Source organism: Diabrotica undecimpunctata, chromosome 3 (genome assembly GCF_040954645.1).
Source record: "Diabrotica undecimpunctata isolate CICGRU chromosome 3, icDiaUnde3, whole genome shotgun sequence".
NCBI lineage: Eukaryota > Metazoa > Arthropoda > Insecta > Coleoptera > Chrysomelidae > Diabrotica > Diabrotica undecimpunctata.
Window position 1 is genome coordinate 26,353,289 of NC_092805.1, and position 27,548 is coordinate 26,380,836.

A 27,548-nucleotide genomic window follows, 5' to 3' on the forward strand; every position below is an offset into this window, starting at 1 on the left:
TATATATATATATATATATATATATATATATATATATAAACCTAGAGCTAAGATTAATCTATATTCATGCATGTGCGGATAGAGAATCGTTCTCTCTCTAGGCCGGTGCCCTTACGGGGTTCAATGAATCCCTTTAACCCCTAGGTATATGCTATAGTATTTGATACTAATAATATATGAGGCCCAATATTTCCCGAACAACTCCTTTATTAAATTTTTAAAAAATTACTGGTCCACTTTCCTTACGCACTCCATAAATTATACAAACTATTCCTAAATACTCCTAAACGTTCTTCTCATAATTACAGTGAAAGAAACTAAAACTTCCGTATTGGCCGTTTGTTTGTATTGCCCTGTTAATAGTGACTAAGGTGATTGCGCACCTTTCCGAAGGGGAAAACTTTTAAACTGAACACCCTTCTCTAAAAATGTCAGTTTTGAAAGATACTTGATAGCTTAATATCACTTTATTTTTAAATGAAAAAAGTTATACAGTCGAAACATTTTACGAAGAAGTGTCCAGAGATAAGGTGAGTTGTGAATGATTACATAATATATTATACCTGTGTTTTATCTTATTGTCATAGTTTGATAATTTTTTTACTTTTTTAGTTTTTAGAATTTGAAAAATTAAAGAAATTATAGATGTACATAATGTAAACTATATATTTCTTCTAATTTAAATAGAATTGTGATCATCAAGAATAAACAATGCAGAAAATTGAGATTCAAAAATCTCACGTGCAACACGTAATTTGGTGAAGGTAAAATGAAGGGTTTACGGCATTGGAGTGAAAAATAACTTAAAAAAATGCTTCTACTAGGATATCACATCTCATCTGTCGTCTCCGTGCAGTTCGATATACTTTGTTCAATAATTTTCCAAAAATCGGACTCTATTTAGTGCTGTTATCACTACCTCATTTGATTAAAAAACCAATCATTATCAAGTGTTTGATAACCTTTTGTAATCTTTGCTTGTTCCAGGATTTTTTTTCCATTCTGATCTGTTCTGTGTTACATTACTTTCTTTCATTATATATATCATCATCATCATCATCAAGACCTTTCATTTCCGATGGACTATTTGCCGCTCTAAGAGCTTTTTGATTCGCTTATTCTGATGAATCACTCGCATTCTTTTTGTGTATTTTCACAGCTTGTTGTATGACTATCGATTTCGATTTTCAATTTTCTTTCACTGATTTTGATCTACGCGTAGTCTCCAGTTTTTCACTTACAGGATTTTGATAACTCTCATCACCTGGTCCTCCATCTCTCTCTAGGCCTTCTCCTTAGTTTTTTAGTTTCTGGCTTCCATCTGGTGATCTCCTTAATCAGTAGGTCGTTTTTCATTCTCTCTATGTTTCTCACCCATCTCACTCTCCGCTCTTTAATAAATCTAATATATTTTTCTCTCTTCATAATGTCTCTTATTTGATGGTAAATAATTCTGAAGATTTTCCTTGCGAATATTATTAATCTTTCTTCATCTTTATCTGTCATGCACATTGCCTCATCTGCGCATGTAACTACTGATCTGATTGCAACTGTAGTTTCATATTTATGAATAAATTCTTGTCCTTCATTAGCCTACGGTATCTCCGGTTCGTTTTGTTGTCTACTAGTATTCGCTCTGTTACTTCATGACTTCTCTTATTTTTGCAATTCACAAGTATTAAGATTATTAAACTCTTTCAAAAGTGTAGTTTTCTATCTTGATTTCTCTCGTGTTATCTTTTCTTCTAGAGCAGATTGAGCAGATTAAAAATTTTCTTTTCTTTCGTTAATTTCTGGACCTCTTTTTCGTACTTCATTTACCAAGAACATTAATGCTTCTTTTAATCTTTCCTTATCGTTTCCCACAAAAACTATGTCATCTGCATGTGCTTTTATAGACTTATTATCTAAGGAAACGCAGAAGGACGAAAATCACGAGGAAGATCCCCAACAAGATGGATGTAAAAGACTTATGCATGAGTTAAAACAAATGACCAGAGACAGAGTACTTGGGATACGGACAATACACGCCATCACGATGACTACTACACTCCTTTGGGGGGTCAGGATTGAAGATATATATATATATATATATATATATATATATATATATATATATATATATATATATATATATTTAGTGGATTTTCTTGGGCTTGTGTTCATAAAAAAGTTATTTTGATACTAAGAAATTGGTCTGATAATGGTCTTGTAAACCTTGATTTTTGATTTCGAGTGTGTTTTTGGAGCGGAACACGTAAGTGAGTGAAAAGTAAGCTTCGTTTTCCTTTACTATTCTTCTTTAAATTTCCGGTTCTCCTCTAATTCAACTCTGCGTCTGTTTCTCCTAGATCTTGCTTGTGTTAGTCTTTTTGTTTTTTGAATATTTATTTCTAGTCTGGTCCCTTCTGCCCCTATTTTTAATTGTGAATATATTTCTGCTGCCTATTCTGTTCTGCCAGATATAATGCCAATATAACCGGCATAGGCGGCAATGTGTATTGATTTATTTTTTAATAGATTACCTCTTCCTATATTCAGCTGTCTTATCACATATTCAAGATTCAGGTTGAATAGTGTCGGTGCCAGTCCTTCTCCATGTTTTATTCCTTTGACTATTGAGAAGTTCTCAGTGAGCTCATTTTGGACTCTGACAGTTGTTGTTGACTTGTCCATTGTTGCTTTTACTAGTCGGATGTATCTTTGGGGGATGTTAAAGCTATGCAATATTTGATATATCTTTTGTCTATTACTTGAGTCGTATCCTGTTTGAAATCTATGAATATGTTGTGGACGTCAATGTCGTATTCTCACAGTTCGTTTAGCATTTGTTTCACTGTGAATAGCTGATGAGTTGTACGTCTTGAAACCAGTTTGATATTCTTTGACAATATTTTCAGTTAGTTATTGGAGTAGTTTATTTAGTATATAAGTAAAAACTTTGTACTATGTGCGCAAGAGGTTATGCCGCGATAGTTTTCGCTTTTCAGTTTATCCGCCTTTTTATAGATTGGGCATATAATCTCGGTTTTCTAGTCGCTAAAGATCTTTTCATCATTGCAAATCTTGGGTATAAGCATTTGTCTTACTAGGTGTTCGCCACCTAATTTATATAGTTTAAAGAAGGCGTTCGACAGAGTACAACACGATACACTTTTCGATTGCCTACGGGCAGCAGGACTTGACCACTATGATATAAGACTGCTGAAATACTTATATTACAATCAAGTAGCCTCTATCCAAATTGAAGACAGTCCGACTGAAAAATTATCCATTAAACGTGGAGTACGGCAGGGTTGTGTTTTGTCACCCACTCTTTTTAATCTGTACTCTGAAGAAATATTAAGGGAGGCTTTGGATGACAGACAAGAGGGAGTAAGATTAGGTGGAGAAGTAATCAACAATATTAGATACGCTGACGATACCGCCATTCTTGCAGAAAATTTAGAAGATCTCCAAACATTACTAAATCTAGTCAGTGAAGCAAGTTATCGGAGAGGCCTAAAAATCAACATTCCAAAGACAAAGTGGATGGCAGTTGGAAAGATCAATATAGATCAAGGTCTGATTTCTCTTAATGGAGAGGAGATCGAAAGGGTAAATCATTTCAAATACCTTGGCAGCTGGTTAAATGTAAATTGTCACTCTGATGAAGAGATAATAACCAGGATCGAAATATCACGTAAGCCTTTTATGACCTGGAAACCAGTTTTATGCAACAGAAACCTGTCGATGAATATTCGTAAGAAGGTCCTGAAATGTTATATGTGGTCCATCCTATTGTATGGTTGTGAGACATGGACGTTAAAAACCACAATGCTAAACAAGTTAGAAGCATTCGAATTGTGGTGCTATAAACGAATCCTAAAGATATCGTGGGTTTCGCACACTTCCAATGAAGATGTTCTTCAAATGATCAATTCAGAACGTCTGCTCATAAACACCATAAAGAGGAGAAAAACAGAATACTTTGGCCATAAAATTAAAGGACCTAAATACCATCTACTTCGCCTTATAATACAAGGAAAAGTGGAAGGAAAGAGGTGGATTGGTCGAAAGAAACTTTCATGGCTGCGTAATATTAGACAATGGTGTGGTTCCACAGTACAAGAATTATTTCGCGCAGCAGCCGACAGAGAAAGGTTTCAGGAAATTGTAAACATGATGACGGCCAACATCTGAATACGGACACGGCACCCAAAGAAGAAGAAGAAAGGGGTTCACATCTTCCTTCGTCGGGGTTCTATATTTTCTGGGGGTCTTTATTTTAGTTATAACTTACCTTAATTTTCATAAAAATAACTTTTACTAGTTGTCATTTTTAAGGTTTTTTAAATCTAATTTAAAAGTTTTCCATGAAAAACTTACCGTTTTCCATGAATCACAGTCTACTTTCAAACAGCCATAAGTTTGTTATTATTAAGTTTACGTTACCAATAAAAAACTAATATCTTTGCTTTATAAGCTTCTTTTTGCATCCAAACAGTTTTCCCAGTAAAATCTAAATTTTTGGAGTTATTCGCGATAAACCGTTTAAAAACATGCTTTTTGACGTGTAATTTGTAAAAATTCAGTCGCGAATAACTCCAAAAATATTGACTTTTCGAAAAAAAAAAACTCTATAGAACATTTTTGTCTTAAAATTTACTCTTTTAATGACTACCATAGTTTTTCAGCAGTAATAGTTTTTTTTGATAAATTCTTTCCTCCCCGATTTGGGGTAGTAACCACGTACAGAGGAAAACACATATTGGCATATCATCATCACGTAGCGCTACAACCCTGGGTGGGTCTTGGCTGACTGTACAACTTTTTTCCAATTTGTTCGATCTTCCACCAACCCAGGGTCAAATGAAATGTTCATTTTCCTGAGATCTGCTTGGATGTTATCTCTCCATCGCATTCTGGGACGTCCGAGTGGTCTTTTGCCTGTGGGAATCTCTTCCCATACCAGTTTTACAAGTCTATCGTTATGCAGTCTGTGCACGTGGCCTGCATATCTTAGTCGCTGTGATTTAATTTCTTGGACAATATCGGCGTCATTGTAGAGTGCTTTTAATTCGATATTGGTTCTGATCTTATACTGGTTTGTGGTGATGTCATGGCGAGGTCCGAAAATTTTCCTAAGTATTTTTCGTTCGAAGCGTCTGAGCTTTTCTTTGTTTGCTTTGGTCATGGTCCACGTTTCGCATCCGTATGTTATTACAGGTCTGACGATGGATTTATAGATTTTGATCTTTGAACTTTTTGTAAGATTTTTTAATTTTATGAGCTTATTCAGTGCGAATAGACAGCGGTTTGCAGATTGGATTCTGTCTTTTATTTCTTCAGTAACTCGTTGTCAGCTGTGATTACGGTCCCCAGATACTTTAAACGTTGTACTCTTTCAAAATTGAAGGTGTTGATCGTCACATTTTGTCCTATTCTGTCTCTTCGTGTCGTTCTATTTATACACATATATTTCGTCTTCTCTTCATTAATCTTTAGCCCTACTTCACTTGTTGCTCCTTCCACTTTGTTGAAGATGTCTTTAGTGGATAGGATGGAGTCTCCAACGAGATCTATGTCATCTGCATATGCGAGTAATAGCTTGGGATCTTGAACCGATAGCAATTCTGTTTTTATTTCGGCCGACCTCATGGCTTTCTCTAATACAAGGTTAAAAAGTAGTGGAGATAACGCATCACCCTGTTTGAGTCCACTGTTGATTTCAAAGCTGTCAGACAGTTTATTATTTACACGTACTTTAGATATTCCACCCTCCATACAGACTTTGGTCATCCGAATGAGTTTCTTTGGTATTGAGAGCTCCGCCATGGCATTCCATACTTGGCTTCTTTCTACGCTATCATATGCCTGTGGAAAGTCTATGAAAAGATTGTGTATGGGTCTGTTATACTCCCAACCCTTTTCTAGAAGTTGTCTCAGCGTGAATAGTTGATCTATTGTTGATCTGTTTGCCCTAAAACCAGCTTGATATTCGCCTAGGACATTTTCAGCATAAGGGATTAGTCTACTAAGAATGATGTTTGAGAGGGTTTTATATGCCGTGTTTAGGAGTGAAATTCCTCTATAATTCGCGCATTTTGTTTTGTCCCCTTTTTTGTGGATGGGTACTATTATGTTTTCCTTCCATCGGGCTGGTATCCTTTCTTCTAACCATATGTGCGTTATTAGCTGGTGGATTTGGCGATGTAGTGCGTCTCCCCTATATTTCAGAAGTTCTGCTGGTATATCGTCCGTACCCGGCGCTTTGTGATTTTTCAGCTTATTTAAGGCCTTTTGGGTTTCTTCAATGGAGGGATTTTTGACGGGCATGTCCGCTGTGGAATAGATCTCTTCTTTGTGCTGTTTAGAAGGTCCCTAAAATACTCTTTCCATTCTTCAGTTACTTCTTTACCGTCGATTATCATACGGCCTTGATTGTCTCTCAGGGTATGGACGGAATTGGTTCTATGTCCTCTTTTCTCAGAGGAAATTGCTTTATAGAATTCTCTGGAGCCTGGTTTGGGCCGGTCTCTCCCCATAGTTTTGATATTTTTGTTGTTCATAGTTTCTTTTCTTTGTGCGTATTATTTTTCTTGTTTCTTTTCGGCAGTCATCATATTCCTTTTTACTTTGGTCTGTTTGCAGTTATATCCAAGTCTTCCTTACTGTTTGTCTTTTTTCCAGCTGTTTCCGACATTCCTCGTCATACCATGTTTTTGTCCTCTTCTGCCTACTCCTTCCAAAGATCTTGTCCGCTGTCTTGGTTATTATTTCGGCAGTCGTTTCCCATAGCTGTTCTATATCAGTGTATTCTCTTTCAGAGTTCAAAGATTTGTTCAAGTTGTTCTCTATAATTTTGTTGTTTCTCTGTATTGTGCATTTCGTCCATGTTCCATTGTGAGTTTATTGTTGTTTTATTGTATTTGTGGCTAGATATTCTGGATTTGACTTTTGCTCTAACTAAGTAATAATCTGTGTCTCCGTCTATTCCTCTCAGGCTTCTTACGTCTATAATATTGTTCCCATGACGGGCATCTACAATGATGTGGTCAATTTGGTTGCGCGTAATATGGTCGTTTGAGACCCAGGTTTGCTTATGGATGTCTTTATGCGGAAACATGGTTGACTTTATTATCATATTATTAGCTGCTGCAGTTTCTGTGAGTCTTAAGCCATTGTTTGCCTATTTTAGCATTAAAGTCCCCGCAGAGTATGCGCATATCTTGTTTGGGCATCGTATCTATCTCTCTTTCTAGGGCATCGTAGAAGTCATCCTTGATATCTTCATCCTTCTCTTCCGTTGGTGCATGCGCAGAGATAATCGAAATGTATCGTATTGGCATATGGCAGATTGTAATCTTTATTCTATTTTCTACCAATTTTCAAAATTTCAAGCAAATCCATGTATATAAAAAGAATTTAGAGATTTTCTACTATTTTTCCCGTCATATCATGGACATGGACTATGACTGATTTACAGTCTAATTTTTTTTTATTAAACACCTACTGAAATCTGTTCACAGTTGACCAATTATCAGTTTTTCTTTGACTTTGACCAATTAAGGAACTTTCTAGTGTCATTATCCACTTTTATAATTTTTTATCTGTATTTTATACGCTACAAAGAAGAGGTTCAGATGGTCCCAAACAGCTGCTCTTTAACAACTGGGCTACAAGGAACGACTCCTCCAAAGTTGCTGCCCTCCTTCATCCAGACGACTACCTTGAAAAACCTCGAAAGTATCTTAAAGATGTTCCCCATAAGGCAGGTAGAAAAACAGATAAAGAAGCAGGTGTATACAGAAAATGTTGCATGGGTGCAAACACATGTTACTGTAGAGAAGAATCGATAAAACCCTCTCTGTTAAGAAGACCCAACAAATGCTTGTCTTTGGAAGAATTTGAAGACAGGTTCAAAGAAAAGTTGCCAAAAGGGAGACATTCTTTACATTGTTTTTGTAAAGGTAATATATTTTTTTATCTCTACTCGTATACTAGTAAGATATCCATAATATAATAATTGTAAATTTCATTACTAAAACCCTCTTTTAAACTAATGATTCGTAAAAGAAATCTTGGCTCTGCTTTAGCTGGTTCTGCATCTGCTGAGAACATAAATCTATCTGACCACGAAATTCTACAAAAATATCAGGAAGAACTAGAATGCCTAAACAAAAATCTTCAAATTACGGATCAAAGAAAAGACTACGAAGTATTTCGAGATAACGAACATTTAGAGTACTTGAAGAACATCGGCCAATACAAAAATTCAACATTAATGAGTAAGTATAATAATAATATCAGGGTGCGGCAAACCTCTGTTTTTTAGAGTATATAAAAAACTTTTTGTAACAAAACTTGTATCAAAGACGTCTATAATTCAAAATTATTTTCGATTATACAGGGTCAGTAGGAACAACGGAATAAACCAAGAGTTTTTAAAGGGCGCACCCTGTATATTAGAGGAAATGTTTGTGCCAAAATAAAGCATCTGCTAATATATGAAATTCTGAGATTTTTTGTGTCATATTATTTTCGTTTTCATCTTAATAATTTTTAGACCACTATTTTGTGCCGCTATCGACGTCATATGCAAACGCTAGTATTGGTATATTTTTGTTATTATTGTTTCTATTGTGTTGAATTTTTTTTGTCTAATGTGATGTTAAACAGAATACAGAATAAGGTATCTCCTTGTAGTAGGCCTTTTCTAACATATATTGTATCTGCTTACTTATCTCTCTAAGTTCATGGTATCCTTTGCTTCTATCACTTTGCATTTTTCTCCTCTCCTCCATTAATGCTTGTGTTTGGGGACTTTCCAAACATTACTGTAATGCTTTGATAAGTGATCAGTGTAGTAGTGTCTGGGGACTCGGGAGACTGAGACCTCGGAAGCCCTGAAGAAGACATCAAAGAGAATGTCGAAAGCTCAGCGCAATGATAATCAACGCGGTTCAACTCGGAAGGCTGGTGAGGTTAACTCCTGTTAATAATAGTATCAATCTTAGCTCTAAGTTTAAATGTACTAACCGCGGAAACTTTCAGAACAATATATATATATATATATATATATATATATATATATATATTTATATATATATATATATATATATATATATATATATATATATATATATATATATATATATATATACAGGGTGGTCCTTAAGTAATTGTACAAACAGAAACCGTAGATTCTTCACTTTAAAATATTACGATTTAAGCCAACTTGCTTTCATAAAATGTTGATATTAAGAAATATACAGGGTGTTAAAGTGGAAATTTAAAATTTTATTTTTCGCTATAACTTTTACGTTTGTACATATTTTTGGACAAAAATTTACAGTTGGATGCTTTTGAGTAGGATAAATTATAAGTTTATACTTACTTTAATGTAACTAATAGAGGGCGCCACATATGCCACATGTGTGGCATAAATTTGCACTTAACTTTTTTGCTCTTTAAGTTAGCTCGATTTGTGTTAAAAAATATTAAAGATACATTATTTTTAAAAAGAAAACGTTTACTTGTTAGAAACCTGAAAATTCAACCGTTTTCGAGATAAATGCATTTTATAACTCAGCTGCACAATAATTCTTAGTTTGATATTTGTGCGGTAAAGCACTGAATAACTGTAGATAAGTATAATTCATAGTTTATTCTTATTAAAACAACTCAAAGATGATAATGATTATGGGTGCTAAATGTCTTATTGGAGAAAAGACATTTCACCTTCTTCTTTAAGTGCCGTGTCCGTATTCAGACGTTGGCCGTCATCATGTTTACAATTTCCCTTTGCTATCGCTTCTTAAGTTTCTATAATGGCGTTGTATTACTTTTTCTCTATTGTAAAATGCTAAAAACCCAAAATATATAATTTATTCAAGATGGTACACCACCACATTCTAGAGAGAAGTTAGTTAGAACATACTTAAATACAACTTTTCTGAACGTTGGATTGGTCGTGGTAATCATATTCCTTGGCAATGTGGTGAGATATTGATATAATTATTAATTTCATAAGAAATCCGAAAAGAATACTTATTGTTCATTACGTAAATTGTTTACCCATTTTTATTAGGACAACTAGAAACTAGAGCACAGGTATTGAATAACACATATGTGTCCTGTTTCATAATACTTTTGCTACAAATCTAACCTGACAGACTCAACATTTTTACAAAAACATCATCGTTGTCCTAATAACCGATATTGTTATAAATATATTAAACACACAGGCAATTTTGTTCAGCATAATATTAGTTCGTTAGTAAATCATAATAGTCCATTTGTTCGAGATGTAAAAATAGTTACTCGTAAGCTGTAACGTAATCATATAAATAAGTATTGTCATCGATAGGTTATTCCGTGTGTATATAAGTAACCAATGAACAAGATACATCACAGTTTAATGCAATATTTAACTTCTGCGACAAATAAGATGTAGTTCCGTAATATAACATAAGATTTGGATATGTATCCAAAATAATATATTCATTCCTTATACATTATAGCCACCACGTAGCCCCGAATTTAATCCGCTTGATTTTGGTGTATGGGACGCATTGGTATAAAACAACGTGTCTATAAGAATCCTATTCTAAGGAAGAAATAAATACTGCAGCAGTTTCTTTAGAACTAATGATGCTATTTAATATGAGACGATCTTTTATGGAATATATTGACAAATGAATTAAAGAAAATGGTGGACATATCGAACACATATTTCCCTAACAAAAAGTTATGTTATTTAGTTTAACTATTTCTTAATTTGGTTTGTAAACAAAATGTTTTGATTATGGCTTTAATTTAACATAAAACATAAAATGTTTGATGTAAAATCATATTATTCTGTTATTTTGTCAAATCCTATTATTAATTATCCTGCTGATATATTTATTTTATTTAATATTTTGTTAACTATTAACTTTAGTTAAAAGTATTTTATACCAAATTTCAGAAGTATTAATGTTTTTGTCTATTTTTTCTTCGTGGCCTGGAGTAATTGCCTTAGATTAGAATTATGCAGCTGATTTTTAACATGAGATTATCTCGAAAACTGTTGGGTTTTGAAGTTATTAATAGGTATACCTTTTTTTTGTTAAAATAATGTATCTTCAATATTTTTTGTCCCAAATATAGGTAACTTATAGAGCAAAAAAGTTAAGTGCAAATTTATGCCACATATGTGGCGTATGTGGCGCCCTCTATCAGTTACATCAAAGTGTGCAGCAAATTATAATTTCTCATATTTAAAAGTACCCAATTGTAAATTTTTATATATAAATGTTTACAAACATGAAAGTTATAGAGAAAAATAAAATTGTAATTTTGCACTTTAACGCCCTGTATCTTTCTTAATATCAACATTTTATTAAAGCAATTTGGCTTAAATCGTAATATTTTAACGTGTAAAATCTACTGTTTCTTTTTGTACAATTACTTAAGGACCACCCTGTATATATATATATATATATATATATATATATATATATATATATATATATATATATATATATATATATATATATATATATATATATATATATTATATCAAGGGTATTCCGGGTTTGACTCCGCGTTAAATGTTGTTGGTTTTGATAAAAACCATTTTGACGACGTTTCGGCAAGATCTCACTTGCCATTTTCAAGTCTCTCTGGATGGTCTGCTTCTTGTCGATGTTCAAGTGGAAGTGCCACTTCCACTCTATGTTAAAAACTTTTTACACTTATTATATGCTAATTTCTTAAGAATTTAGCATATAAATATATTCTATAGTATATAACTTATTGTGTGTATATAAATACTAAGTAATATCTGTACTTGACATATAATAATTTATGTCCGTACTTTCATCAGATTCTCTTTATGGGAGAGTATATTAAAGGTAACAACATCAGCAAGAGGTAATTTGAGTTTATGAGAAATTAAACTGTTCTAACTGGAATGTTTTATTGACAGTAAAATAGCTTTTAGTCGAGTGCAGTAACGATGTTTACGTTCTACTACTAAAATCAAATCATGTACGTAATAACTTTATAAGTACCTCTAACCAAGTAAATCGAATATCGTTTGGAATTTCCGATATACTTTCGGAAGTAAGATAATCGTGATATATGTAGATTAGGAAATATAAGACAGAAATGTTATTTTTGGAATCGAATATTTTTATGCCGGTAAAATAATGTCAAAATAAATATAGTAATAATCAAAAATTGTACATTTGACTAAAAATGCCAATAATGGTTTGGATATTATTTTAGATCAGCATCATTATAATTTATTTTTGGCTATTTTTAATCTTCTTTCTGCTTTATTTATATGTTCATGTTTGTTTTACTTCGTTTTTTTAAGTAAGACTTTTATTTATACAGATTATACCAGATTATACCAGAAATACAGATTACCAGAAATACAAAAGAAGAGAATTTATAACACCTTGGTACGCAGTATAATGACCTATGGAGCAGAGAATTGGGTAATAAATAAACGAAACAGGTCCAAAATCACAGCAACTGAAATGGAGTTCATGAGAAGAAGCTGCAGAGTGACAAAAATGGATCGCATCAGAAATGAGGAGATAAAACGAAGAATGACAGTAGAACAAGACATACTCAGCTACATCGAAGAAAAACGTTTAATTTGGTATGGACATGTGAAAAGAATAGATCGTACAAGGTGGATAGCAAAGATTTCGGATTGGAGCCCAATAGGAAGAAGGAAAAGAGGCAGACCCCGAAGATCATGGATGGATGAAGTGGACGAGGCCATGGAAAGACGAGACCTTAGAGATGGAGAATGGCAGAACAGAAAGGACTGGAGACATTGGCTGAAAGAAGGAAGGCGGCGACAGCTGTAAAAATCCTTGTATAGATAGAAAGATAGACTTTTATTTATGTTGTCTCCAATAAAAACTTTTTATTTTAATAGTATCCGACATAGACATATAGTATATAAATATTACTTAAGCTTTGACGTCACAATGATCGGGGATTTTAAAAACCTTTTCAAACATTTCTAATTTTTGTATATGTGTCTACTTCAATGCATTTTGCAAGGTAAAATTGAAGGAAAAAGGGCCCCAGGACGAAGAAGAATATCCTGGCTGAGAGCATGGTATAGAAAGACCTCAACACAGCTATTTCGTATAGCAACCAACAAAGTCATCATAGCTAGAATGATTCCACCACATCGTTGCTTTATTTTAGTCACGATGTCTTCCTTAAATTCTTCCTTAATCTCTGCATTTGTTCTGCTTCTATATTTATTTTGCTCTGTTCTCATTGGTCCCAGTATGGTTCTTATAATCTTTCTCTCCACTATTCTTAAGTCTTCTTTATCTTTTTTAACCATCGTCATTGTTTCTCCTGCATATAAAAATATTGTCCTAATTATGGAGTTATAAATGCTCATCTTAGTTTTCTTAGTCAGTGTTTTGCTTTTCAGTAATCTTTTGTTAGCAAAATAAGCTTTATTCGCTGCTAATATATTTTTTTTATTTCGGAGTTCCTTTCTCCGGTTTTGCTTATTCTAACTCCTCGGTATTTGAAGTATTCTACTTCTTCAAACTCAGAACTTCCTATTTTGATTTTTTCTTTCATTAGCTTTTTCTCTAATCTTAATATTTTTGTGTTTCTTGATTTAATCTGAGTCCCATTACCTTCCCTTTCTCTCTTATTTCTTCTAGCATTAATTTAATTATTTTCCTGTTCTTTGCATTAATAGCAATATCGTCTGCATATGCGATTATTTGACCACCTTTGTTTCATCCCTTTATTTATAATGAATTCCTCTGTCCTTTAACAGGATAAGATCACTGGCAACGGAAAAAGAACAAAATATTAATTTAAATATGTTTCAACTTCGTAAATAAATTCAATAATTTATTGATTCATTTTGAAATAACCCTTAATATTAAAAATTAATAAAAGTTTCTTCTAACTCTTTTACAAAATAGTGGATCTAATCCTGATACAGACAAAGTGCCTATGTTAAAATATTATTATTTTTATAGTTATGAAATTATGAATTAGATACTTAATCTTTTTTTGATTATATATAGGTAGACTACCACACATACCGGCCTATTACTTCAGCAATTCCCATTCGAAGAACTCGAACATATTCAGAAAAAACTCTCGCTCAGTTGAAGACATTGATATTTACGATGAAGAAGACAGATCTAACTACTTACCCAGAGAGAAAAGAGAAGTATCTCCAATACAAAAATCGAATTATAAATCACTAGAAAATTACGAAGGAAAGCATTTTAGGTATTACCCCAAAGATAACGATAAAGATATGGAAGGAAGACAAAAAGAAGCTTCCGTAGAAAATTATAGAAATGGTTCAACTTCTTCTGAAAGATCATATCTTAGATCTAAATGTAATAGGAAGTTGTCGGTAAATCAAAGAAGTAGTTTTGAAGGTATGTATATTATATTATTCGTTATATGCTCGCACTACAGGTTAGTACACTGCATATAAGTACATAGTTCATGTTTCACCTGTTTTTTTGGAATTCTTCATAAAATTTTTGATAAAATTGTGCACAATGTTCTATACCGAAAATGAAGTATTTTCGAGAATTTTTTCAAAATTTTGAAAAAATCCTAGTCTATACTGAATAACGATATCTTCAATAATAACGAGGCGAATGATGTAAAATTGTAACGAATACACAACAAGCGCTTGCCCGTTAATTCCAAATATCCATCTCATTGATATTGTATACAGGGTGTTTTCTGGAAATATGGTCGGGTGTTAGAGAACTACAAGGAAGTAAGACTCTCTGCATCTTATCTTCCTTTTTCGTAATAGGTTTGGAGAATATCTGATTTTTAATGTAACCCCAAATGCCAAAATCTAAAGAAGTAAAGTAAGGAGAGCGAGCTGGCTGACGAAACGGACCCTAATTGGCAATTCATCAAATATGTCGTAAATATGCTGAGCAACACGCCCAAAGTTATGAGGAAGTGCTCCATCTTGCTGATACCAAGCTGAAGCCGCCTCTCCATTTCTTAAAGTATGTAACGCTGGTCGTATGGCTGCTTCTAAAATGTGGCAATATCTTTCATCATTTAAATTTTCATCATAAAATTTTAATGATAAAATTTTACCGTCTTTTATTGCATAAAAAATATTAAAACTCCAAATATCTTGGAAATAACGTTCTCTACGAACATCTGGATCTTTAGTAGACCAAAAATGGGAACTATGTTAAATAAATAATCTATTTTTGGCTAAACTTTGCTTTATCAGACCCTATATTTTTTTTATTTTTCATCCTCTCCAGGCTACCTGCCTTAAACGTTTAAGGCGCTACCAAAATAGGTGGCGCTTTTTCCAACATTACACTAGAATAGAGGAAATAGCAGGATACATTTGCTGGCTTTCCGTGTTTGAGTTTATATCTTCCTGATTGTCTGAAGACGTAGTTTCTCCGTCCGGCTCGCGGAGATAAGAATACGGCCGGGGTCAGAAAGCCCTGCCTGTCGTAAGAGGCGACTAATGGGTAGGAATAGGGACGTGGAGAGCCGTCGTTTGAGGTGTCGGGTTGGTAGAAACGCACACGGTCGCTTCGGCGACACGGTCACCGGTCTACATTCCTAGTATCCGAGACGAGACTACTCGTGGGACCACTCTACTCCCATTCCAAAAGAGCCTGGTGAGGTAGAACGAGCTGGGCCCGTAAATACCTCTCCTGACCTCGGTCAGGAGGGGTGTGGATACACCGCTCCTGACGGCGGTCAGGAGTGGTGTAGGTGCCCCGGCACGTACCCACCGGGAGATCCAAGAGTGGTAGAGGAGAGATCCTCGGAGGCGACCTGTCTACGTGTGAGGTGGAAATTCCTCCGCCTGCCGAACCTACCCGCCCGTAGTGTGGGAGCAACGGGTAGGCAAGGTACTTACAACACAGGTACTACGGGGAAGGTGGAGCCCCCGCGGGTTGCGTGTGCTAGACGTATCGTGGTAACCCTACGGGGTACCCCCACGGGGGGACCCACGGGACGTCTTTGGTACGCGCCCCGTGGCACCTTCACTTTGGTGTCGGACTCGTAGGGGCAGAGGTTTCACTAACGGGCGTATGCCGAAAGGCCAGGTAGCCCAGGGTCCTGCCAGGTTTTTACTTGGAGGGCACGCACTTATGTCATGTCTGAAGACGTAGGGTATAAAGAAATAACGTCATAAGAGTCTAAAGATAACGGAAAGTTTGACGAATTGTGTTCCTTTCGCCGTTTGTGATTATATATTCGGCGTCCTAATTTATATATATATATATATATATATATATATGTATATATATATATGTATATATATATATATATGTACATATATATATATACATATATATATATATATATATATATATATATATATATATATATATATATATATATATATATACAAGGATGAGTGCCTTAAGAACCGGCAAAATAACGCAAAAGATAGAAAACATAATACGTTGTGAAATAAAAAGAGATGAAAGTAGTAGAGGTGAGAAATTATCGATATTAACCTATAATTTACTTTACATTAGAATTATCGAAAGTTTCCCACCTTTAGACGTTAGCTTATGAGCTGGTTGACCTCAATCATCGTAATACGTATCACGTAATGTAAGTAAAAACAGTTTAAGTAGGAGTATTTTTTTATCCAAAATTAAAATATTGATTCATAATAAACTATGATTTGAGACGTCGCATACACTCTTCTCAATACAGAATTACCTATCATAGCTTGTTATTCTGTATTCGTCAACACAGAATTAATTATCAAATTACTACTAATTAAACTGTTTACTTACATTTGCTTTATTGCCTTCAATCAGTTTTTACTTTATGCGAAATTTAAAAAATGTAAATGTTCGATGTCATACTTGTAATATTATGACTGAAGTCAACTAGCTCATAAGCTAACGTCTAAAGGTGGGAAACTATCGATAGTCCTAATGCAATTTAATGTAAATTAGAGGTTTCTATCGATAATTTCCCACCTCTACTACTTTCATCTCTTTTTATTTCACAACGTATTATGTTTTCTATCTTTTGTGTTATTTTGCCGGTTCTTAAGGCACTCATCACTGTATATATATATATATATATATATATATATATATATATATATATATATATATATACATATATTTGTGGGTTTTATATCCGAAGGGTATAAATCCGGATATACAAATTAAGAGTATATACTCATATCGCACCATATTTCACATGATAAACTATTAGTATCTTACACCTAAAACTGAATTACTTTTAGAGCATGGCGATCTCCAAAATATAAATTTTACAAACAACAGATTTGATCATTCTGACGAAGAAGAGGCGGATGAAGAAGAAGGGGAATTTTATGCTACGAGACCAAAAACCGTTAATGCAGCTATGAACACTGATCAATTTAAACGGTTCAGAAATGAAAATTATTTTGAAACTCACGATTTAGAAGATCATTTAGCTGAAGAAATTCCAGCTCATACTTGCGTGCATAAATATGACTTGAACGAAAGGAATATGCCAATAGGAGTCAATGTTGATATATACGGACAAAGCAGGTAAACATTTAGTATACTATACTTTATTTCAAATACCAATTATTTTTTCTAATTACCGATTATTAATGACGTCAACAGTTCAGTTTAGTGGTCGCTTACCCATTTTTATCAGGTTCGTTGATTTTATATATAATAGTCTCCCGTTTTTTACCGCTGTCGCGGCTTTGGGAGTATAGCAGGGTAGTCTGCTATATCTAGGGCCTACGGTATACAAGGAAGGTAACATGGCCAGTGCTACGCTTCAACCGTCTATTATTACCCCTGGTTTTGCCCAAGGTACTCATTTTTATTCAGGCTGAGTCGACCTGGGGCCTATAGACATTTTTAAAATGTCTAGATGTTCTTGCCGGCGGTGGGATTCGAACCCCGGACCACCGGCTTGCGAGGCAAGCATCCTACCGCTTGCGCTACGCAGGCCCTCGTTGATTTTGTTAATATAAAAATTCGTGATTTTATTCGAACAGAATAGGTAGCCAAATCCACTCATCAAAAAAATTATGGTACATGTTAGTATAGCAGATGAACAACAGCGTTTTCGTAGTGGAAGATCGTGTACAGATGCAATACTCGTCATAAAGCAAACTACTGAGAAATCACTAGAGAATAATAGACCAGCATGAAAGCATTTGCCAGAGTAAGGCTCAAAGGTGTGATCCATCTTCTGTATAATAGAGAAGTTCCCCTAAATAATATAAAAATTATTGAAAACATCTACCAAAACAACAAAATGGACGTCAGAATAGATGGAGAACTTTCAGAACCTATAACAATAGGCAGTGGAATAAGAGAGAGGTTTTCATTGAGCTCTATGCTCTTCAACTTAATCATGGATGAAACCATCAAAAGCGTTAACAAAGAAAGAGAATACAGAATGGGGAACAAATAAGTAAAAATACTCTGTTACGCAAACGACGCAATATTTATAGCCCAAGCTGAAGATAGTCTGTAAAGACTGGTCCACAGATTTAACATAAGAGCAAAAGAATTTAATGTGACGATCTTATCTCAGAAAACTAAAACAATAATAAACAGCAAAGAACCAACCAGACGTAAAATATAAATTGATGGCATCCGTATTGAATAAGTAATGAAAATAAAACACCTTGGGATTACACTGTTTAGCTATGGAGACCTGGACAAAGAAGTGAGGGATCAAGTACAAAAAGCAAATAGATTGTCAGGATGCTTTAATAAGACTATATATGGCGAAACAGACACATTAACACTGAGATAAAGTCAAGAATTTATAAAGCTAGTGTAAGACCAATAAAGACATAGGCCTCAGAAACAAGACCCGCCACATCCACAACACAAAGGCTACTGGAAATGGCAGAGATGAGAGTTTTGAGAAGAATTACAGGAAATACGCTGAGAGATCGAAAGAGAAGTAAAGACATTAGAAGAAAATATTACCTACAGTGTATAAACGAATGGACACTAAATAGAAAAAAAATTGAATAACCACATAAGCAGAATGGGGGAGGTTTGTGTCGTCAAAAAAGCAAGTCGTCAATCGGCAGACGAAGTATCGAAAGACCGCGGAAAACATGGAGTGACAACCTTCCATAGAGGTATTAATCCGCTAATGAACAAGCAGAATGGCTTATAAAGAGGGAGAAGAAGAAAGATGTTAGTATAGAGATGAAGGAAGGAGATGACAGTGACTCAGAATTCACTAATAGCTATCGGCGACAGTGACAATTCTTGTCAAAAATCAATATCTGCGTTTGTTAAGAATTTAAGTTTCAAGTGTTTCTTAAATTAAAAAGATATTTAAGGTTATTGGTATTAGTTATTACTTTATTATATTAATTCCGACTGAGCTGTCTAAGGCAGCTTCTTTCTTCTACTAATTTTAACACATCTTGTAGCCCAATAGAATCAAATTCTTCTAGCTTTAGTCAAACTTACAAAGCACATATAGCTAATAGTTTGATCCTTTATCTTCCAACGCTTTTCAAGTAATTTGTCTGGCTATGAATATAACGTTTATTCATAACCTATTTTATCGAACTTGCCAAGACCTTATTGCTCTTCACAAATTATGTCATATTGGCGAATATCAGTGTTAATAGTTTAAGAGTTGTGTTAAGCAAAGTATTTGTATGATGATTGGTAGAGTTTCTACTATTTTCTTTTGTACGTATTGGTGTTTGCTTTCTTTCTACATTTTAAAATTTAATTTAGTATGTCATGAAGAGGACAGGGATTGACGGAAAAGACTTAAAAATAATAGCTAACCTGTATTGGAATCAATCAGCAGTACTCCGAATAGATGGAGAATATACAGATCAGGTCAAAATCTTAAAGAGAGTAAGACAGGGGTGCATAATTTCACCACTGATATTCAATCTCTACTCGGAGCACATTTTTGAAGAGGTTCTAAAAGATATTGATAAAGGCATCTCAATAAATGGAGTCAAGCTCAATAACCTGCGGTATGCAGATAATACAATAGTGTTTTCCAATACCATAGAAGGGCTGCAAAACTTAATGATCAAAATAACGGAAACAAGTAGAAAATATATATATATATATATATATATATATATATATACATATATATATATATATATATATATATATATATATATATATATATATATATATATATATACAAGGATTTCCACAGTTTTCACTGTATTCCTTCACTCAACTGTTTTCTCCAATTTTTCCTGTTTAGCCAGTCCCCTTCCTGTAGGTTTCTTGTACTCATTACTTCGTCCACCTCATCTCTGAAAGATCTTCGGGGTCTGCCTCTCTTTCTTCTTCCTATCGGGCTCCACTCTGTTATTCTATTTATCCACCGATTTTGGTCTGCTCTTCTGACATGTCCGTACCAGGTTAACCTCTTCTGTTCGATGTAGTCTATTATGTCGGAGTTCATGCCCATTCTCCTCTTAATCTCCATGTTATTTATCCCATCTCTTCTTGTTACTCTGCAGCTTCTCCTTAGAAATTCCATCTCTGTTGCTCTTATTTTGTTTTTGGTTTTCTTATTTATTGTCCAATTTTCACACCCATAAATGAGGATACTTCTTGTCATGGTATTATATATTTTTTTCTTTGTTTTCATGCTGATGTTCTTATCCCATAGTACCGGGTTCAATTTTCGTATGCAGTCTCTTGTTTGTCCTAGTCTATTTTTAATATCTTCCTCCGTTGTTCCTTTGTTTGATATTATGAAACCTAAATACTTATACTTGTCTGTTCCTTTGATTTGTTTACCTTCGTCTATTTCCAGCTGTTTTATTTCTGTATTCTCCGTTGTTAGGTATTCAGTTTTCTTTAGGTTTATTTCCATCCCATTCTTTGTATATTCCTGCTCCAGTTTTCTCATCATAAAACTGAGGTCATCCTCGTCTTGTGCGATCACTATTTGGTCGTCGGCAAAACTTAGCGTATATAGATATTCGTTCCTTACTGGTATACCCATTCCTTCGCACTTTCTTTTCCATGGTTTCAGGGTTTTTTCCAGGAATATTTTGAACAGGGTGGGGGATGTGGAGCAACCCTGTAGTAGTCCCTTTGTCGTCTTAAATGGACTGCATATTCTATTGCCCGTTTTGATAGCTACTTCGTTATTCTTGTAGAGTGCTTTTACCGCGTTTATTAATCTTCGTGGAACTTCGATGTTTTCCATTGCTTCCCATAGCTTGGTTCTAGGTATTGAGTCATATGCCTTCTTAAGATCAACAAAAGCCAGATGGACGGATCTATTTTTGGCCTTTCTTTTTTCTATTAGTTGTTCGACGTAGAAAATATATACTGGATATAAACACCAGCAAAACCAAGCTAATGATCATCAGCAAGGAAAACATAACTGGAACAAATCTGTATGTGAACCAAATGAGAATTGAACGTGTCTCACAATACAACTACTTGGGAACTATAATTAATGAGTCGTGGGGCAATACCCAAGAGATGAAATGTCGCATCGGAAAGGAAAAAAGTGCATTCTTGACTATGAGTTCTGTGTTCAAGAGCCATGACCTCACCCTAGACACAAAAATAAGGCTCCGTAAATGTTTTGTGTACTCAGTGCTTCCGTACGGAGTAAAAACGTGGACATTGAAGGCTGAAACTCTATCAGAGCTTCAGGCTTTTGAGCTATGGTCATACAGAAGGATCTTGAAGATACCGTGGACAGGCAAAGTCACCAATGAAGAAGTACTTCTACTACTATAGAATGAGAAATCAAGGCAGGTACGAGCTACTTCAATGCATTTTGCAAGGTAAAATTAAAGCAAAAAGGGCCCTAGGACGAAGAAGAATATCCTGGCTTGCTAACCTGAGAGCATGGTATAGAAAGACCTCAACACAGCTATTTCGTATAGCAACCAACAAAGTCATCATAGCCAGGATGATCGCCAACGTTCGGAACAGACAGGCACCCTAAGAAGAAGAATGTCATGAGGTCCTGTGGCTTTCCTGTTCTTTTTAATTTACGTATTGCTTATGTGTGTTTTTTTTATTTTGTTACTTTAATGGTAATTTCATCATTCCTTTTTTCTTCTTCTGCGTCTATAGACATAATATTGTAGCCATTGTAAAGTTTTTTTTTATTTGAAACTGCTTCAACCACAAGGGTTATTAGCAATGGTCGATTTTACAGATAATATAAATATAAAAAAAACAATACAATTAGATTTTGTTAATTAGTCCTGAGGAAACAAAAAAAAAGTGTGGTACGATTGCAATCACTATGTTCACTTAGAATGACTTTCATTGTTGTAGGTAACTGTTGATATTGTCTTTCAAATGTGTATAACGGATACTCCACTAATAAGTGATGTACTGTTAGATCACTATCACATGCGTAACACAAACGTTTGGGTTGCTTCTGTAGTAGGAAATCATGTGTGATCTTGGTGTGTCCTAATCGTAGTCTGGACATGAAGTTTTTAAGGACGAATTTCCTTTGAAATGTATTTCTTGCAAACATAGGATAGATGCATGAAATTTATTTATAAGAATTTTAAGATCTTTTAAATGGGTTTATTTAAATGGGCTTATTTAGGTTCCATTGAATAATAGAATTAAAAATTGGTTAAATTAATAAGTCTCCGGAGAGGAATCGCTAGGATCATCGGTAGAAGTATTACGTAAAATTTGTTCTGTAATTTTGTTTTTAATTCTAGAAAAACGGGATTTAAGATATCTTGGACTTAACATATGATGTATTTTCTGTAGAATCCTTTGATATCCTCCGAATAAGTTCTGGTGACACTGAGAGGATATGAAGAACCATGCGCATTTTCAAAGAATAAGTTCTTCCTGTGTTAAGTATCCATTGTTGGAGTTTTCTTTGAAGAGTTGACTGGTGCATTTGGTAAGATCTTCTACTAGGTTTCTGCTGTTATTTTCTTGACCAGTTTTTAGTTTTTTTCTTCGTGGCTCCGAAGTTATTTTCGATATCTCTTCTTATCGTGGGAGGGGGGGGGGGGGTGGAGCGGGGGTATTATTTCAGATAAATTGCGTTTAGTGTGCTGGGATGAGTATGTATCTTGATCTAAGGTATCCATTTGAGTTTCATTGGGTAGCTCGCAGCTTATCGGAGTATGCTTATTTGATTGAGAGGTAATGATTTTTCTAGACGTTTCAGCGTCAGTAAGAGATCATTGTGTTGAGGAATTTATCGACAAAGGAGCTGATTGTTGTACAGTAGTTTCAGTCTCAGTAGGAGAGGACTGTGTAGAAGAAATTGTCGAAAGGGGAGCTGATTGGTGTAGTTCCTGTAGAGAGTTTAGATGAATAGTATTTTGAGTGTTGTTTGAAGGAGTCTGATTATTTTTATTGGGACACTGAGATGCAAAATGTCCTTGCTGCTTGCATAAGTAGCAAGATTGCTTTTCGATGGACAAGAAAATTCGATAGTTGTTATCCTCATGGTTAATTAACATAGAGTTAGGTAATTTGTCTAAGTTAGTTGGCGCTATAAAAGTATATCGTCGAAAACTCATGATATGCTTGAATGCTGGATTTAAAGTCCCTATCCTGAGAAAAAGAAAACTAAAATCATGACTAATACAGAAGACAGATCAGTAATTACCATAGGTGGAACAAACATAGAACACGTCCAAGAATATATTTACTTATTACAAGCTATCAGAACAGACAAAAGTAACCAGACTAAAGAAATAACCAGAAGAATAAGAATGGGGTGGGCTGCATTCGGAAAACTCTCATATACTATCAAAAACCAAAAAATACCTTTAAAATTAAAAAATGAAGGTATTTAATGCATGCGTCCTACCTGTTTTGACATATGGTGCCCAGACGTGGACGTGTACCAAGAGCAACTTAGATAGAATAAAGAAACCTCAAAGAGCTATGGAAAGACAAATGTTGGGAATTTCGTTGAGAGATAAAAAGAGGAACGAGTGGATAAGATGGAAAACCGAAACACTAGACGCTGTCGAACATGCATTGAAATTAAAATGGAAATGGGCATGGCATAACGAAAGATATCAGGATGGAAGATGGAATAAAGAAATTGGTCGCTGGAGACCATATACTGCAAAAAAGTCAAGAGGTCGACCGCAAATGAGATGAAAAGATGATATTGAGCAAAGCGCGGGTCCAATGTGGAAAAGACAAATAGAAGACAGAGACAAATGGGAGAGGCCTATATTCAACACATGAATAGATTTTGGGCTATAGATAGATAGATAGATCCTGAGAAAGTCAATTGGAGTTATTAGATGTATACTTAAGTTTTTCAGTTGTTCTTCTATAATGGTGTGCGGAATACTTGGACATACGTTGGAAATAATTAATCGTTCATTTGGAGTTATTAGTCTTCGGGCTTGAATACGTTCTTGATTAATTACTACAATTTCATTGTCGTTTGCTAGAACAATTTTAGAAACAGAATGTATTTTTCTGGGATCCACTTTCGAAGTTACTGCATTAAGGTAAACTTCAATATTCAGCAGTTTGGGAGTGAGTGAAGTAGAATTGCTTGTTTTTTGTTTGGAAATTTATTTGTAGGTTGATCAAGAGCTGTAGAATATAATTTTGATGGTTGGTATACAAGTAGATTGCCAGAACTTTCCATGGTGGAAGTTCCCGCTGCTGAATTCATTTTCATGCTTGGGCTAAATAACCTAAATACGGCCCTGGTGCTTATAATTGATTATTACTGGAACGACTGGTAATTAACCTCACGCCAAATAGGCAAAATAGTTGTTTACCCTTGATTTGTTATAGATGAAATAGGAAAATGAAACTTACAGTTTTCAGTCCAGAAGAAGTAACACTTTTACACTCCACCTTTGTTTAAATTTTAGATATAAACAAAATTCTACATTTAAATAAAAAAAAATCCTTATTTTGTCCAAACTAACAAGCTAAATTAAATATCAATTATCGCTAATTGCTGATATGTTTACTGTTCGGAACTTCGAACGAGAATCTGTAAAGTTTATTAAATCTGATAACTAGACTTCGGCAAATATGCAAATAAAAATGTAGAAAATATGCGCATAAATATGCACGTGTTTACCCGAAAATATGCAAATATTTTACAAAATATGCATACAAATAAATAAAAAAATCGTAAAATAGTAACAATTTTATTTAAAAAAAAAGTGTACATAACTAAATATTTCCTACTATTCATTAAGATTTACATTTATTTTAAGTAACTACATCATTTTTAAGTATGAATAAACTTATTTAGAATTATGGTAACAATAAATGACCAAGTGGTGTTCAAAATTTTTTAACAAAAACTTGTGGCTTCTGTCTGAGTACACATATTTATATATGGAAAAACTTCGTTCAACATCAACTGATGTAACGGGAGTATTTTTCAAACTAACCAAAACATTTGGTTATAAATTAATTGTTTCCGAAATATTTCCAGCTAGAACACTGACTACTTCAGAAAGAATATGGTAACCTTTATTTTTTTCCATAGTAGCTTCAATTTTTTTTAAAATATCTTTTCCAATATTACCTCTAACGTTCCGACAACATGACGCAAATTCTTTTATTAATGCTGTACTTTCGAACAATGACAGTTTTGGTGATTCTAACTGAGTAATTGTTTTTTGAACAAAACTAAAATTTGATTTTATAAATGAAAGTTCTTGTTGAAGCAAGTTACTCTAAAAAGTTTGTTTAGAATCCAAAAGAGATTGGGAACTTTCATCTGTTAACGTATCAATTATGTTCTTTATTTTAACAAAATGATCTGCATAAAAATTAGCTGCTTCTAACCATATTTCCCCATCGCGTTAAAATAGGTTGTGGTGGAAGAGGAATGTTAGGTAGCATTTCTTTATAAAGTTTTTTTCCTCTGCAACTCTGTTTAATCCATGCGCTACACAAGTAACATGTATTAAATCTGGAAAAAATATTTTTAAATTTTGTCCTGCTTTCACCATATAAGGAGCAGCATCCGATAAAATAAGCAGTAATTTATTAGAAGGAATAGTTGTCGGAAGAAAAAAAGTTGCTAATGTTTCTTGTATAAAACGCGAAATTGTTAAAGCATTTGTTTTCTCAAGTTGCTGGCATGAAATAAGATGAGATTTTGGTAAGGTATCTTCTTTAAGAACACCAATCAATAAATGAGCAATATACTTTCCTGAGGAATCAGTGGTTTCGTCTACAGATATGTAAAAATAATTATCTGCAATTTCTTCCTTAATATTAATTAACACCGACGAGTATAGCCCGTTCACATTATTTCTTCTTAGAGACCGATCACTTGGAACATTAAGTTTGCAATATTTTTTTAGAAACGAACTAAAATTTACATTTGCTAATTTTGAAAGCGGCATGTTTGCAGACACTAATGCGCGACACAAGTCTTCATTAAAAGTTTCTTGCTCATCTAATTTTTTTGAAGTAGATTGGAAACATTTAGCCATTGAAGTTTGATGTTTTCCTCCTATTTTTCCTTTTTTTGCAATGTGTGAAGCAGTTCTCACATGTTGGTCTATCTGAAATTTCTTCTCACATGCTATCTATAAATAAAAATAAAAACCTTTATTTTAACCCAACCTTTAAAATATAAAAATATACAAGGTGTTTTTGGTTAATCAAATAACTGGTTTGGAAAAAAAACACTCGCTAAGTGTTTTAAATGCAGTATTAATCCACAAATTAGTTTTTGTTACTAACCATTAGTACATCATATAACTTATTTTAAAATTCAACAAAAGTTTTTTTTCAAGTATCAAAAGTATCAATTATAATATATATATTTCTTTTCAGGTGCTCAATTTGCAACAAACCCATGGAAGGACTTCAAGACAAACCTTATTTCAGCGATAAAATTTCTTCGACTAGACTAAAAAACTTATCTAAATGTTACCAATTAGGTTTAGCACCGACGACAGTTATCCGTTCAAGCTCTACAATAGAAGTAAAAGTTGATCGAGACGACATATGCCCTAGATTTATAGGAAAATGTCGAAGGCCTCAATACAAAAATACTTTTGCTCTTAGGCAACAAAAGATGGTAACATATAGACAGGAAAATGTATATTAAATGTAGACTGGAAATTATTTGAAAATATCAAGAGATTAAAAGTGATTGTACGCATAGATTGTTTTTTTTCGCATTTTGCAGTTTCTATAGAATAGCATTATTAATCTAAAAAAATAAATATCGACTATAAAAAGAGAGTATTTACAAACCTGTCTTTCATCATCCATATTAAAATTAAATTTTGTTAAAATAGGTTAACAGAACTGCAGCATTTTCTTTCGCCTTGTATATCATCAAAATCGTTATAGTTCCTGTCTTCTTGCGTTTTAAAATATTAAACGTACAGAAACTCCAGGAGTCTGTTTATATTTGACAAGTGCCGCTTCCAAGGAAATTTATTTACTGTCTCGCTATTCAATTCGTTATTCTCTGTTCCGCCTATAGAAATTTTAAAATAATTGAGGAATTCTGAATAAGAATAGGCCAACGATTGACTGTTATTTTTAACATCTTATCAGAAATGTCTGATAATAGCAGTTAATTAAATA

General features: G+C 33.9%; 1 protein-coding gene across 1 annotated transcript; it reads left to right on the forward strand.

Moving 5' to 3' along the window:
* The first annotated feature begins 392 nt into the window (after positions 1–392).
* On the forward strand, positions 393–27,106 carry LOC140435525 (uncharacterized). Its single transcript, XM_072524263.1, has 6 exons — positions 393–530; positions 7,615–7,952; positions 8,079–8,270; positions 14,055–14,420; positions 17,264–17,555; positions 26,784–27,106. The coding sequence occupies exons 1-6, from the start codon at positions 478–480 to the stop codon at positions 27,058–27,060; spliced, it is 1,518 nt and encodes a 505-aa protein (XP_072380364.1). The 5' UTR covers positions 393–477; the 3' UTR covers positions 27,061–27,106.
* The last annotated feature ends 442 nt before the right edge of the window (positions 27,107–27,548 follow it).

Excerpts from the sequence above, each read along its gene's own strand:
- LOC140435525 (XM_072524263.1), top strand. The coding sequence starts at position 478 with ATGAAAAAAGTTATACAGTCGAAACATTTTACGAAGAAGTGTCCAGAG. Across the intron at positions 7,953-8,078 it reads TTTACATTGTTTTTGTAAAG|CTGGTTCTGCATCTGCTGAG; the intron begins GTAATATATTTT and ends GCTCTGCTTTAG. Across the intron at positions 8,271-14,054 it reads CAAAAATTCAACATTAATGA|GTAGACTACCACACATACCG; the intron begins GTAAGTATAATA and ends GATTATATATAG.